Raw genomic sequence first — 14,673 nt, 5'->3', positions numbered from 1 at the left:
TTTAGTTTAAACACAAACCACTGTTTTTTATGTAATGTATACAATACTGTATAGATGATATATTTTAACATTTAATATTACAAACAGTTCTGCCTGTAGTCTATTATTAAATTAATGCTATTGGCAACTCAACAACTTAGTGAAGGAATATTATACAATCTTAGGTTGTATTAGTAAATAAAATGCAGTTTTTGTTAGCACACAAGATTAAATGAATAGCTCAAAGACTGTATACAATACACAATTTTATTGAATTTCATTCATCATGGAACCTAAAACAATATAAATGAACCAAAGAGTTAAAGACACACATGCACACTCATTGAAACACATAATTGCATTTCTCACTCCCCTTCAAATAAAGCTTTCATTCAGTTTTACATCTCTCATTCCCTGAAGCAGAGAGGTTCAGACAGAGCCTGTTACTCCTAAGAGCAACATTTTATAACAGTTAAAACATTTCCCTCATGTTCTTCTTCTAACATTACCAAAAATACAGCACACAGCATTTTGCGTAAAATTATTTTCCTCCAACTTACTACTGCTAGTAAAGACACAGAACAACAGGTTGTTGTTGTTTTCTCTTCAGAACAGTGGAAATGGTCATTGGTATCATTTGCAAGATTATCTTTTGTGCGTGGCTTCTTTTAAAAATGAGTTTGCGGTACTACACCTTCACATATACATAAAAACAATGTATTTATTGCTGGTTTGTTGCTATACTGCATATGAGTCGCCTGGGGTACCTTAACATTGTAAAAAGTAATAAATATGAAAGAATACCAAGCTCAAAGAAACTGATTGCACTTAATAGGCTAAGATCCCCAAACCTACACACTAGCCCAGTGATACCTCTCATATTATATAGAAGCGGCTATAGGTGATAAACAATACACAATACATGAAGCACAAAGAAAAAAAGAAAAGAAAATGACTGTACTGGAGAAGAAGTGACAAAAGCACTTAATTCTATAATACAAAGGCAATCACAGATTGCAAACCGTTGAGGCCTTCCAACCTTTTGATTTAGAAACCTTCAAATGGACTTCATTACATCATTTCAAATGATTCTATGAGTTTACATGAATACAAATAGGCATCCTCGATGTTTTAACTGGTTTGATTTTTATTTCAAGGTGCCACTTAATTTCTCAATAACTAATGATGCTAGTTTTACTTTTGGTCTGTATTAGCAACAAAGTACAATAGAAACATGATAAATTCAGTCAATATACTACACTAACCAGCGGGCACAAATGTGATTGGCAATCAAACCTCTCTGGTTCTCATAACACTCAAGGTGGTCAGTCTGTATGGGAGTCTTGCAGTTCTGCAGGCGTTTTCAAAAATAAAACTACAACAAATCCTATATAGACAGTACACAGACCTCTTTGGATAATAGGTATTTCGCACAGTCTTGAATTTTTTTTTTTCCCTTTGATTTCTCTTTCAGTTCTCCAGCACAAAGTAAAATACACAAAAAAAATGTGCACTTCCACAACACCTTTCCCCCCCTGGCCTTATACATTGGACCAGCACACACACTCATTTGTATACACAAAGTTTCACCAAGCTAAGATTTTGTACAGTCCTATATTGGCAGTCCAGCAACCTGGTAATAAGGAGACTGATGTTACCAGTAACACTACTGCAAGGAACTGTAACAATGACGACGCTGATGGTAATAACGAATGCCAGGGGATTCTTTTGGCTGTTTGAAGGTGCTGTTCATGGCACACCGGGCCAGCTCAGACCAACCCACTCTTTTGTTTTCTTGTATCATTTTAAAGAGGAGCAAAAATTAAGAGCAGAAGTTACGCTTGGACAGAAACCAGGGACACCCGATATAGAGTCTCAGTTTGCACGCCCTCTTTTTTGGCACTCCTTGAAGCTCATTTCATGACCTCCGACACCCGCTTAGTCATTATGAGGCTTCTCAGTCGAGCCCTGTGTGAAAACAGACAGTCAGTTAGTAAAGAAAATACAGTGTTTGCACATCTAGCATAACCAAATAAAACAGCTTGATTTTCATTTTGTGCCTAATTTCCATAGAATATAGGGACATGCAGCAACTGTATAGTTAAGTATTGAAAATCAGAGCACTCAGCTTGCATTATTTATTTAAATACGTTCCAGCACTCCAAGTGTGCATTTAAAAAAGGTACTTTAAGCAATTAAAAATTGGATTTGTCACAAAGATGAACCTTGTCCAGTTTAAGCCCACTTGGCCCCTTAAAAATTGTTACTATAATTAGTTTGCACTATATATATGACAAACACAAATTATACAAGGCTTGTGTGGATGGGGGAACCCTGCAAAATATGATAGCCTCTCATAGGTCAACTCTCTCTCACATCCACATCCAGCCTCCTAAGAAGAGCAATCTCTAAAAGAACTACATATTACTATATTTAATTATTCAAACATGGTTTAAATGGTAATCATAATACATTGTTAGTACGAATACATTACATACTAATTTTAATTGGTCAAGAGGTCTATTCAGAAGTAGTTGGCTGAAGACAGATACTAAGGTTCTGGTTCTTTATTATTAGGTACATCAGTCCAACTGATCGCTCAACTGGCCACTTCATAAAGAAAGTTGAGAAAAATACTAGCAGAGCACTAATCCCAATTTGTCAAGCAAAATCAGCCAGTGCCAACTTGGTGGAAAAACAAAAAAACAAAACAAGTAACAACAACATGCAGAATGTACCACTTGGAGCCAGTAAAGCACTTTGTTTACCATCTCTCTGACCATTAGCATGAAAAACAAGGAGCGTAATCTGCTTTCACGCCCTTATGGAGAAAGAATAAGGTTAAGTCAGCAAGACAAAGAGGCACAGCTGACTGAGAAGGCTTGGATGGGATGGCGCAAACGTGCCTCGGACTGCAATCAGCAAATAATTAAGATGTCCAGGCATGACGTTTCAGCCCAGGCACAAGATAGAGAGGGTGTCACCAGCACTGGCAACTTGAACTGATAACTCTAAATGAATGCACTTGATAGATGTTTACACATTTATCCGAACACATTTCTAATTAATTTAGGAGTGTTTTAAGAGAATGAAGTACAGTCTAAATCCCTAGTTTTCCCTGATATCAAGTGCATTTCCTTTTTTTCTCAAACACAGCAGGGCAAGCTACAAACAACTTTCAAGCCAACTCATGGGTCCACAAAGAAATCCCATTTGGGTACAGTTCTGACCTTCATCAAACACTGTGACCGAAGCTAAAATAGTCATTGTGCTGCTTTTTATAATAAATTAACTTGGATCCCAACTACATCTCAATCAGTTTATGAAATCACAGACTTCTTTTATTAACGACTATCTCAAACATTGTTTACAAAACTATTTGTCTGAATAGTGCTCAAGTTTGTATGTTAAAATGTAAACATTGAAATTGTTGTGTGTAATAACCTGGGTCTTTGGTTCCTAAACCGTCCTATAAGTAAGCATTTACAGTGAGTGGAGTGCTGTAAATAGCTGAACTATCCCAGGGTACTGAGTTTCACTTTTGCTTCTGTGGGTGTGCCAAATTTAAGCTTCATTTCTGAACTCGAAAACAAAAGTGTCCTCTGGCCTAGTGCAAAGCACTCCAGGAAACTAAAGACAATACTTAAGTAATGTAATAGAGTTACTGTACATTAATTACTTCATGGAATATGAAAGACAGGAAAAAAGGGTTGAAGCAGAAAATATGAGGTAATGTTTCTTACCATAGCTAGTTGTCGACCGATATTCCCTACTGTCACTCCACCAGAGAAGAATATACAAGGCAGCCATGAACGTACATACAAGAAGTCTGGAGATGTATACCTGAGAAAAAGAATAAAGCATTGAAACAAATAGCTAATAACCTCACACAATGGTTCAATTCAAGATATTGGGGGGGGGGAGAAATACATTCAGACTAAAACACTTACAAAAATATATCTGATGACTGAACATGTTCTACAGATGCAAATCTAAATATGGTGACTCAGCCGCTACTTGGTAATAGATGACACATGACAAAATGTTTACCACTCTATACGTGTCACTCAGTCATAACTTACTGGTAGATGCCATTGTAGACCAGCAGCTGAGCAATGAGAGTGGCTAGAAGAGCAGTGGTCAGCCCTAAACCAAAGCCACTCCTGGAACGGTCAAAAGTCCACCACAGGCCCAGAGACAGGGCAGCCAGAGTTAATGAAAGCTGCATATTATTGGCAAAGTCCAGTTTCTGTGAGGTACTTTGATTTAAGGAAATAGTTAGTTCTAGGTGAACAGTTTCCTTGGATAAATATTATATATTACATTAACAAATATTATATTACATAAACAAATGTTTTGAGACTTCATGTGAGTGCTCACTGGTATTAGAAGAAATATGTTCAAGTACAATAATAATGCATATGTTTTGACTTAAGGCTGGAACGCAGTGCACCACTTTTGGCTATATTTTTGCGGGTTTGTTGTTTTCAGAATGAAATTAAACTTGAAAGTCTGGTGTGTGAGATCATCAGTTAGTGCAAGTCCTCAGTAACAATTTATGAAGTTAGCAGGTGTATAATGCTAAAAATCAGATTTCAAAATCAGATTTTAAAGTGGTGTGGTGTATTGCAGCCTTAAAAAACAAATCTCAAAACAGTTTAAACTTTTTCATTGTCCACAACGACTACAATTTAATGAATGGCACCGGTAAGGATACAGCACTGGCGTGATTGATGCCCACAAAAACGGCAATGCAGCGCATCACGCTTGCCCACTCCCGTTTGAACTTGTGTGGCTCTCCAAGATGGCGGTCCAAATAAGGGTACAAGAGACCAACCACAGCTGAGGAAAGAGAAAAAAACAGTGCTTTAAATAACACAAATTCTCAAACAATCACATTTGATGCCTTAATCTAATGTTAAAGTTAATTATTCAAATTAAATTAGTTTGACCGTATGTATAATTAAATAGACAATTATTAAAAGTATACATTCACAAAAAGTCTTCATTACAGGGCATTAACTACTGAAAAGATTGCAGACTGTGTGTGTGTCCACATCACCACTATGTGGACTGTGAGGAATGCAGGAGGAGGAGTCGAGCGCGACCGAATTATTTATTAATTTATGTTGCACACGACTTCCGTGTTTCTCTTTTCGGCTAAGTGGCATGTTCGGCGTCACAGCCAATGGCGTGCCTCCCTCGCAGCTCACCCGTTTTGAGCGCAGCCAATGAAAAAGCTGCACCCCAAGAATGAACCCGAATGCCCGGCTGTTTCCAGGGCAGTACTAACTGATAGCGACAAAGCACAATGTCAACAAAACTGCCCCAACGACCTGTCTATCGACTCTTACGTAATGTAAACACGATATCTAAAGGCCCACATGAAGCAGGCCGTTTTTTTCTTATCGACACACATACTAAACACGAGTGTATTCAAACCGTTTCTGACTCACCAGCAGCTGTGCCACAGCACAGGGGAATCCACCAGGCGGATGAAAACAGCGTGTCCAGCACTTCCTCTGGAAACAATGTAACGTTTCTCTGGATCTGTAGTAAGTTTAACACCAAAGCGAGAACAACTCCAACGATAAACAATACAAGCCCCCGTCGAATTAAATTAGCGGACTGGATGCTGTGCACAGAGCCGTATGCATGGCTCAGCACTGAGGTTATGATGGACATCATTTCACCCGTTTTACTAACAACCCAGCTGGCGCTTGACAGGTCCTTGGTCTTTACACTGGTTGAACAGGAGCAGCTCCAACAGTGTTCCTCTAGTCTTGGCATTTGGCACTGTAAAAACAAAAATGAAAAGAAGAAAAAAAGCACAAAGAAACGTTATAATAATGTTGAAAGTCAGGCTTTTACGTTACAAATGCTTAGCTCTAAAACCAACCTGTTCTCAGTGGATAGGCTAGTATAAAAACCCACCTTGATCCTTAGGCAGTGTCCTCGTCTAAACCGCAACGGGGCTGTGCTGTTTAAAACTATTTTGCAAAACGCGGAGCTAACAAAAGATGATTTCAGATGTGTTGTTCGGTCACATCATCTCTTCGCGAAACGTTGCTGCCTTTTTTCTTTCCACAGTACAATACTGCCGCACGCGCGCTTCCTCTGCAGAAAGCAAGCGCGGTCATGTCTGGTGAGTCGCACTGGCCAATCAGAGAGCGACGGGCCATATGACGCGAACGCACGCCACCTCCCTCTCATGGACACGCGTTGTTGATGTTCACTGCCTTCCCTTCCCGTCAGCTGTTCGTTCTGTGGAATGTGTGTGTGGAGTCTGTGGACTGACGTGCTGACAAAGAGTCATGCAAAGTTTTTTGAACTTCAGGATTGGTAAAAGGTTCAATGACCTTGCTTGGCCAAATCCTTTCCACAACTGCACTGATTAGAGATTTTCTTGTTTTTCAATTTTAAACGATAGTCACCTGTTTGCGCTTCAACAAAACTGCCTCTTGGGGAAATTAAGTTAAGGAAATTAAACAAATCATTTAAGTAGTCTAATCTATTTAGCGGACCGACAAGAAAGCATTATGTAAATCTAAACACTCTTCAGTTTCTGAATGACGCCTGAGATTAATTGATTTGTTATTATAGGCTACGTGACAGCGTGCAGTAGCCTACGTGATGCGTGTGTTAAAAGGGGAATCGGCTGATGATGCTGAGTGGGCTGTTCCCCCACAGTAAATAAGCTTGTGTAAACGTAGTACATTTATTGATTCAGAACCGAGTAGAGTTCAAACTATCACCTGAGTGGCAGCACTATATAGCCTACATAGATAGATGGGTCAGATGTTTGCCCTTTGTCAAGAGCGACTATCAACAAATACAGACTCAACGTGGCTTATCCTATATGCGAGGACATGTGATTGCTCTACCATGATTATAGATATGCTTGTACAAAAACATGTGCGTAAGTGTTGACATGTGGTCAGCATTTCAGTTGTCTAGTTAATTAAGCTCAAACAGTCTGTCCTTCATGCAGAAACATGTCTCAGAGGCTATAATGGCTGGTGCTGAAGATCTATTGAGCAAGTAAGCCCCGTTAACTGCCGGATTCAATTCAATGTTCAATTCAATTAGACTTATTTGTCTTGTGCTTTTCACAATAGCCCTTTGTTCTAAAGCAGCTTTACAAAGAATAGTGCCAAAGCCGACAGCGGCAGTTGAAAAACTCTGTAAGATCTTAAGTAGTTGAGGAAGAACCTTGGGAGGAGAGTACCCAGAGTAGGCTGGGCAAGGCCTATAGGGCTGGCTCATATTTAAACACATTTTTGGCAAAATATACACACAGTCATAGATCTATTTATAAAATAAGCAATTAATTTGTTGAACTGCATGGAGATTAACAGAAATCCATTGTGAACTTGCTTCGCATTATCCGGGTGAAAGTACCAAAACTCACAGATTTGGAATCTGAATGCTCTTTAGCTACTGGTTGAAGTGAATCATCTTTCATGTTTATATTGTTTTTCTAAGTGTTGACACTTTATTTCAAATCCGCAGGCAAGTACAATGGAAAAGCAATGACTATGATCAGGAGTGATTCTTTCATTGTTTTTTTTTTTTTAATATCTTGTAATTTAATATTTAGAGAATGTTGTTATAGAGGAATTTGAGATTTAGGATGTTTTCTTGGGTTCTCTTTAAAAGAACCAAACTCAGACTCCTTTAAGACGCGAACCAAGTGAAAAAGGACCCAGTTCTCTTTACGTTCACACTTTCCCTGTCCCTGAAATAGGACTCTGATCCTTTTTTGGTCCACTTAAGTGGGAATGTGGAATCAGACCTCTTTGTGTTCATACTATTGCTCTTTGCATCTCCAGTTCAGTTTTTGATAGCTGAATATATGGCTTACAATATTTTCTAGTAAAATAATTTAAACTAGCAAGGTGTGCAGTCGCGTCTCTCGGCAATAAACAAGTGTATGTAGTGAACAAATTATTTGTATCTGCCAGAAGCAGCAGTCATGATGAACAGCGGATTTGCATTATGATGACCAAACTACATTGGAATTCGCAAACTGAAAAATCAAGTAAGCCCAAAGGGGATTATGTTCAGATTGCGTGTTTTTAGCTAACTTTACCATAAAATGAAATTAAACTGTACCCAGACCACCTCCTGAGATTGTCTTGATTCGGATCACTATGGGTTCTGAGATCGTTTGGAGTGTTCACATATGGGCCAAAAAATCACACAAACCACGCTTAGACCCCTGAAAATCACCAAGTGTGAAAAAAAGCCTTAGTGTTCTCCTGGACACTCAGGAAAGACACATACTGACTAAAAATATGATAACATGTCATTTAATTTATATTAAGTGCAAAGGATATGATTTTATCTACTCAAAAATGTATTTAATTCCAATTGCATTTTAAAGTTATTAATGATTAAATAATACAATGAATTACAACAGTCTTTCAGCTTGAATGCAAATTCATTGTAATCAAATTCCCTTTGAATAGGAACCCCTTATTGATTTAAGTTGGATCACACTTGAAGGTCTTTAGTTATTCTTTTCTTTTTGCACATTATGACCTAGAAACCTAGAAGAGCTGCTGTTTTAAGGTCTTTTCTAAATCAGTATAGGTCAGATGTGCCAGTTTCGTACATGGAAGTTTTCCTGAAAGGGGTTTCACATTATTTAATGTCAGTACACACAGTCAGAATACACAAGTGCTAAGGAAAATCTTTCAAAACAAACAAAACCATCATCTACATTTAAATATTTTATTGATTTGGGCACAATATGGTCAGTCATGATGTGATTTATTAGCCTGACAAGCCAGACCAACATCAAGATGTTTGGTCTGGAATCTCACCATTGACAGGGATCGATCCGAGGGGCGGGATAAACGGTTGTCTCTCAAACTGCCTCTGCACACGTTAGGATAGCGCTACACCTACCAGAGCAACGAAGGTGAAGCGGAGCTCGTTGATTAGATTAAACTTTTGCCATATTCGATTGGCAAAACTCGGAACACATCTTCCCTTTTTAAGAATGAGTTTAGTGCTGTTCTTTGTTATTTTCTCAGAGAAAAGCTCAACTCCAAGTCTTCCAGACTCGCGGTCAAAGCTGATTCGAAAGGCCGCCGTTCGCCAGTTTCTGTGTTTACTAGAAGCACGCAAACGCAACTCCGCCGTCATTATGTTAAGCCCACGCCCACCAACTCTATAGACGATGTGATTGGTCCGACCAGAGTTTGCCATTTACAGCTCAGAAGTGTATTGAGAGTTGCTAGAGGCAGATTAGTTTTGCTGCCGCTAGGGTGCGTCTAGATTTCTAGGCTAGTGATCTATGGGTTAGTGTACAGACTAAACAATCATCTTTAATTATTATACATTTTCATCCGTTGCTGTCCTCTAGAAGCTTTAGGTTCTGATGTAGCCTAATGAGCTGAAGGTCGCATTTAGTGCCATAATTCACAAGAAGCTCATGCAAAAACAGATTTTTGCAGGCTAGATTTAATTTTTGTCTGGTTGAGAGAACAATACGCCATGTAGAAGTTATGCCCTATAGTGGCTTAAACTCGGCAGTGCTTTGTGGCAAAACATCTGTGTGGCAATGTGTGGGAGAGAGATAACGTCTGGGGAGAGACAGCTTTCTGAGCAGGGGGAGTGGGTGGTACAGAAGCATGAGGCAGACAGGAAACTCCCTACGGCCATCCTTCCTCATATTACTGAGGCCCCAGTGAGGCTCTTCTCATCCTTCAACATCACACACACATGATTTCATACAGTTATCACAGTGCTTACTGGGCAGCACTGTAGAGAGATACAAAATGTTATTTTTCTTCACAAATGTTTGCAATTCATTCAGCTGAGCCACATTAATACAGATGGCATTCAAATACCTCAAGTGCCTATAGCCAATATTAGCAAAGTGGCAGAACCAAAAACTAAAATTTAGTCTTTACTTGGATTGACCCAAGAGCTAAAGAACAATCAGGGAAAAGAGAAGCCTTGAAATGACTGACAGGCATAAACGTGATTGTATTAAATGAAACTGAGTGTGCTCAACAATAAATGTGTGGATTTGGATAAAAATAATGATATTTTAGGAATAATTAATTCATAGTAATTAATTAATAATTTTCAATAATCATTAAAATTTTACAACTTCAAGACACCGTTTAAAGGATATCCAAACAAAAAAAATTAAATGATGTCATGATTTACTAATCCTCATGTCGTTCCAAATGACTTTCTTCTATGGAGCACGATATATTATTATTATTATTATTATTATTTATTTATTTATTTATTTATTTATTTATTTATTTATTTATTTATTTATTTATTTATTTATTTATTTATTTATTTATTTATTTATTTATTTATTTCAGAATGTTGGCAACCCAAAAATACAATAGTAGTCAATGGGAACCGAAATTGTTTTCAACATTCTTCAGAATATGTTCTTTGTGAAAAATTGTAGGTGGATTCTATCGCATATAAGAGAGATAATTCCATATCCAGACACTCACTTTTTTGTTCTAATAGAAAAAATAGGTTTGGAATGGCATGAAGTTAGTAAATGATGAGTTTTGTCAGGTTAGTGTACAGACTAACCCACCCCCCACCAAACTTAAATAATGGATCATTATCTATGTTACAAATCTGAATACTAATAATGAACGTGTGCAGTAAAGAGCATAGCAAAAAATTATATTTAACATAAATTAGGATTTTTTTTTGCAAAGCACTGTATGTTTATTTGTATATGTACAAACAATATGAACAACCCACATGTGTCTTATTATTTCTCTTTATTTAATCGAAAAGATTTTATATTCATCTCTGCCTTCCCCATTTCTGTTACAGTCTCTCTAGACGCTTCAGCAGCAGGATATTATGATGGATCAAATGAATCCCAGATGAAGCGTGGCAGAGATTAAGCAGCAAGTCTGGGTGGAATAGTGGCATATTCAAAATAATGAAAATGTTAAAGTGGCTGCTTTAAATTGACTCATCAGACGAGACATCCGTATGCCCTCCCCTGACACAACATGAAGTTATGTGGTTGAAATGTTCTAATCCATCCTTTGAGACACAGGATTAAGCTCAAGGGCCAATTTTATCCTCTTTCACAGAATTTCTGGCAATATATTGCTGTGTGAATGCTTGTTGATGTGTTGCAGTTTGCTCATATATTTTCCCCCCTCCATTTAAATGTAAATACATAGTTTATTTTAAGAATGGAAGCTTCAGTCATTTCCATTGATTTATTCTTTATTCGGATCCCCATTGGCTTTCACAAAGTGGTTGCTGATCTTAAACACAGCAGCCATACAAGACAAAAAACATACAAATAAAATAAAACCATAAAACACATTTTAGCAGTAGCGGCACATCAAACAACATGCATACATTTGTAAGCATATATTTACATTGTCTTCTAAATACATATGTTTTATTGTTAGGGGTTAGCAGTCTATGACCCAAGCCAGGAGTGCAATTAATTAAAAATAATTTACAGAAGAATAGTTTGCAGTTTTGTTAGCAGAAGCCAGCTCAAGGAGTCTCTCAAGGAGGTTGTAGGCCATGCTTATACCTTATAGTGGTTTCAAAGTCTAACCACAGCATTACTGCAAAGTGGATGATTCTGATTGGCGCAGAGAAAAAAAAAGGTAAATGTAAATTAAAGAGGTCTTATAAAGGTCATGGTAAATGTCCACACATTGTCAGTAAATCAGATGTGCATGTGTCCCTAAAACGGAGATTTAACGTACTTGTTGATGCTTTCACCCCGGAATTAGGAACGCAGTGACCTTCCAGATCTGGAATGTCAGCATGTCCAGAACAACAAGTCTACCCATCTCTTAGGATGCCCATTGTTCACCTTCTCAACACTGATCTGTAACAAAATATTGCGCACATACACAGATATATCACAGTCTCTCCAAGGTTGGAGTTGATCGAGCTCCAGTTCTAACTAGAATGTTCCCCAAAACATAGTGATAACATGCTTTCTCTCAGTGAGATACAGATGTTAGTACAGCACAGGCAATATTCATCTTGACTCTTTAGCGTAAAAGTTCAGTAAAAGGAAATATAAAATGAATAAAAGAAAAGAAAAATCTATATTTCATCTCTGGAAACAGGGCTAAGGTTGCAAACACTGTTCCTGCACTCCTTTCAGTTTAGAGGTGATACCTCCAAAATTCAAACACATAAGTGAAATCAAGTGTTTAGCAACACATCACACATCCTTAGGCCAGACCCCCAGTCACCACTCAGAGACCAAATACAGTAAACTTCAGAAAACAAGAAACAGTGGTTCTCTTGATTAAGCAAATGCATAACTGGAAAGAATCATTAAAATTCCTCATAATAATAAAGGAGGATAAATATTGATTAAGGCTTTGATTATGAATTAAGGTTGGATATATACAGATATACTGAAGTGGCCGTGTATTTTAGAATACCCCGTTCAGTATGTTTCATGGAACCATATTCCAAGCAACAGAACCTCAATAAAGCACTATTTTTTCAAGAAATTTGTGTGGGGACAAGGTAAAAAGAGATGAGCCTTAAAGGTGCTCTATGTAATATTTTTGCAGTAAAATATCCAAAAACCACTAGGCCGGTGTTATATATTTTGTTCGGTTGAGTACTTACAATATCTCAAATGTTTCTAACTATTTGTAAATTGTGAGAAAATTGCTATTTTAACTAATGAACCGGGACGTTTCAGCATAGCGTTTGAGCGAGTCGCCTGTCAATCGCGTCATATCAGCGTTTCCCTCGGTTTTATTTGGCAGAAGCTCTTTTCTCTTAGCAGTGTGAACATGTCACAGCAGCGCCGAGCGAACGCACAGAGTAACATCATAACATAATTTTAAACACACTTAAATGTATCTAATATGATGAACAGAGCTGCTTTACCTTATAATCATGACCGGAAAAAGCGGAAGTGCAGGCGCCCCGCGACTGTGTCCCGTCCCGTCATAATAAAAGTCCCGGTACTCGCGAGCGTTGTGTTTGTATAACAATCGCTCCAGCGGCGGTGCTCAGCTCCACAACACTCGGTCCTGCTCTGCTTTACACTACAGTAACGTTAATAACCGCATCCATGAACATGATTTCTGCCCGAGTCCTATTTTCCACCGGCTGTGAGGGGAAGACCACATGTCCGAAGAGACTGCGCTCACACTTGGCGTCATCAAACTAAGCCTTTGTTTAGAATAGGCGCCCTCTAGTGGACGGACAGTTGCATAGTGCACCTTTAATTTACATGTTCTAGTCATGTCTAAAACCCACATATACAAGTTATTCAGAGAAGAAACAGGGTAGGATACTTGATTACCTTATAGAAATATACACTGTAAAAAATGATATGTTCAATAAGTTATGACAACATATGTTTTTACATTTTACATGTTATACAAGATGTAACATATTTTTTAAAGTCAGTTTAACATAATTTAAGTTGAAATAACTTAAACATCCAAGTCGATTGTACTGCAAAAGTTAAAAAATTGCCTTTTTTTTTTACTTTTTTTTTTACAGTGTACCAACAGTCGTAAATGTAGTCTTTTAAAACTAGACATTGAACAAACATAACATTTCCTGGCCACAGTTATACGTTTTCCCATTTTGCTTACTATATAATCTGTATGTTCAGACCAAGACAGCACAATGTCAAGTTTCACACCCTGCAACACTTTTACTTGTTCCACTGGATTAATTCCATCAATAAATACATTTAAGTAGGCAGCCTTGGTAATATTATTGTTTTTGTTACTAAAAATGAAACATTTTGTTTTTCTATGTTCGAAATTAATTTAATAGTTCTAACCCAGTTCGTAATTGTTTGCAACTCTCAGTTCTTCAGAAGCTCAGCCGATGTATGTGCAGCAGAAAACCCTGAATCATCTGCTTACATAATTTATCATTAGATGCACCAGGAAGACTTTTACCAAGAAACAATAATAATAATTTGTTTTAGCATGTTTCTGGGTACTCAAAGCTCTTTACATAAGTGGAGATCTCCTCAACCACCTTTTTTTGGGGGCCTCTAGATTAGAATCTACACTCTTCCGACCAAAACTTTAAAAAAAAAAACTACAAAAAAAAAAACAAGACCAAAACAAGTACTTGACGATTTTGAATTGCTAATGAGAACAGCTCATTATTTGAATAACCTTTGTTGCTGTTGGAAAATGCTCAGCCGTTATCATTTGCAAGATAATTGGAGACAAAGCAACAATAAAACATAAGAGCATTTAAAAATACAGCAAATGTACTAATGTATCATAATAAGCCTGTGCCTTTTGATCAGATTGTCCTGCTAAAGTACAAAGGTTCTGAAAAACAACAGTCTGAAGTGTGGGCTCAGTATTGTTAGCCAACCCGCTGACTGCATCTTTTGGTTAAGTCAACCAATCATTAAAGAGCTACATGTGGGTGTGTGAATGACGCAAATGTTCATTCATAAAAAAGTCATGTGTGGTTATAATGCCCTGAAGAATGTAGAGTACACGGTTTATAACTTTGCTACTTTATGAACACTGTTTGATTTTCAGTTTTCATGTTGTGCACAAATGTTGTGTACAAAAAGTCTTGTAGTGAGGCTATGCAGGCTATGTGACTTAGGCTACCTGGGTAAGAGTACGAAAAGGTTCTATATAGAACCTTAAAAGGTTCTATTGACACTACATATTTGGAACCCCTAAAAGGTTCTAT

At 37.6% G+C, this 14,673-nt stretch overlaps 1 protein-coding gene across 1 annotated transcript; it reads right to left on the bottom strand.

Moving 5' to 3' along the window:
• Window positions 1-232: 232 nt before the first annotated feature.
• insig1 (insulin induced gene 1) lies at window positions 233-6,153 on the bottom strand. The gene is made up of 6 exons (XM_067438430.1): window positions 5,914-6,153; window positions 5,436-5,775; window positions 4,697-4,821; window positions 4,062-4,228; window positions 3,723-3,822; window positions 233-1,947 (listed from the first exon to the last, which is right to left on the bottom strand). The coding sequence occupies exons 2-6, from the start codon at window positions 5,767-5,769 to the stop codon at window positions 1,918-1,920; spliced, it is 756 nt and encodes a 251-aa protein (XP_067294531.1). The 5' UTR covers window positions 5,770-5,775; window positions 5,914-6,153; the 3' UTR covers window positions 233-1,917.
• Between the last annotated feature and the right edge of the window lie 8,520 nt (window positions 6,154-14,673).

The sequence above is a fragment of the Pseudorasbora parva genome, chromosome 1 (assembly GCF_024679245.1).
Source record: "Pseudorasbora parva isolate DD20220531a chromosome 1, ASM2467924v1, whole genome shotgun sequence".
NCBI classification, from domain to species: Eukaryota; Metazoa; Chordata; class Actinopteri; order Cypriniformes; family Gobionidae; genus Pseudorasbora; species Pseudorasbora parva.
The sequence above is the reverse complement of the archived record's forward strand: the minus strand, read 5'-3'. Positions and strand labels throughout refer to the sequence as shown.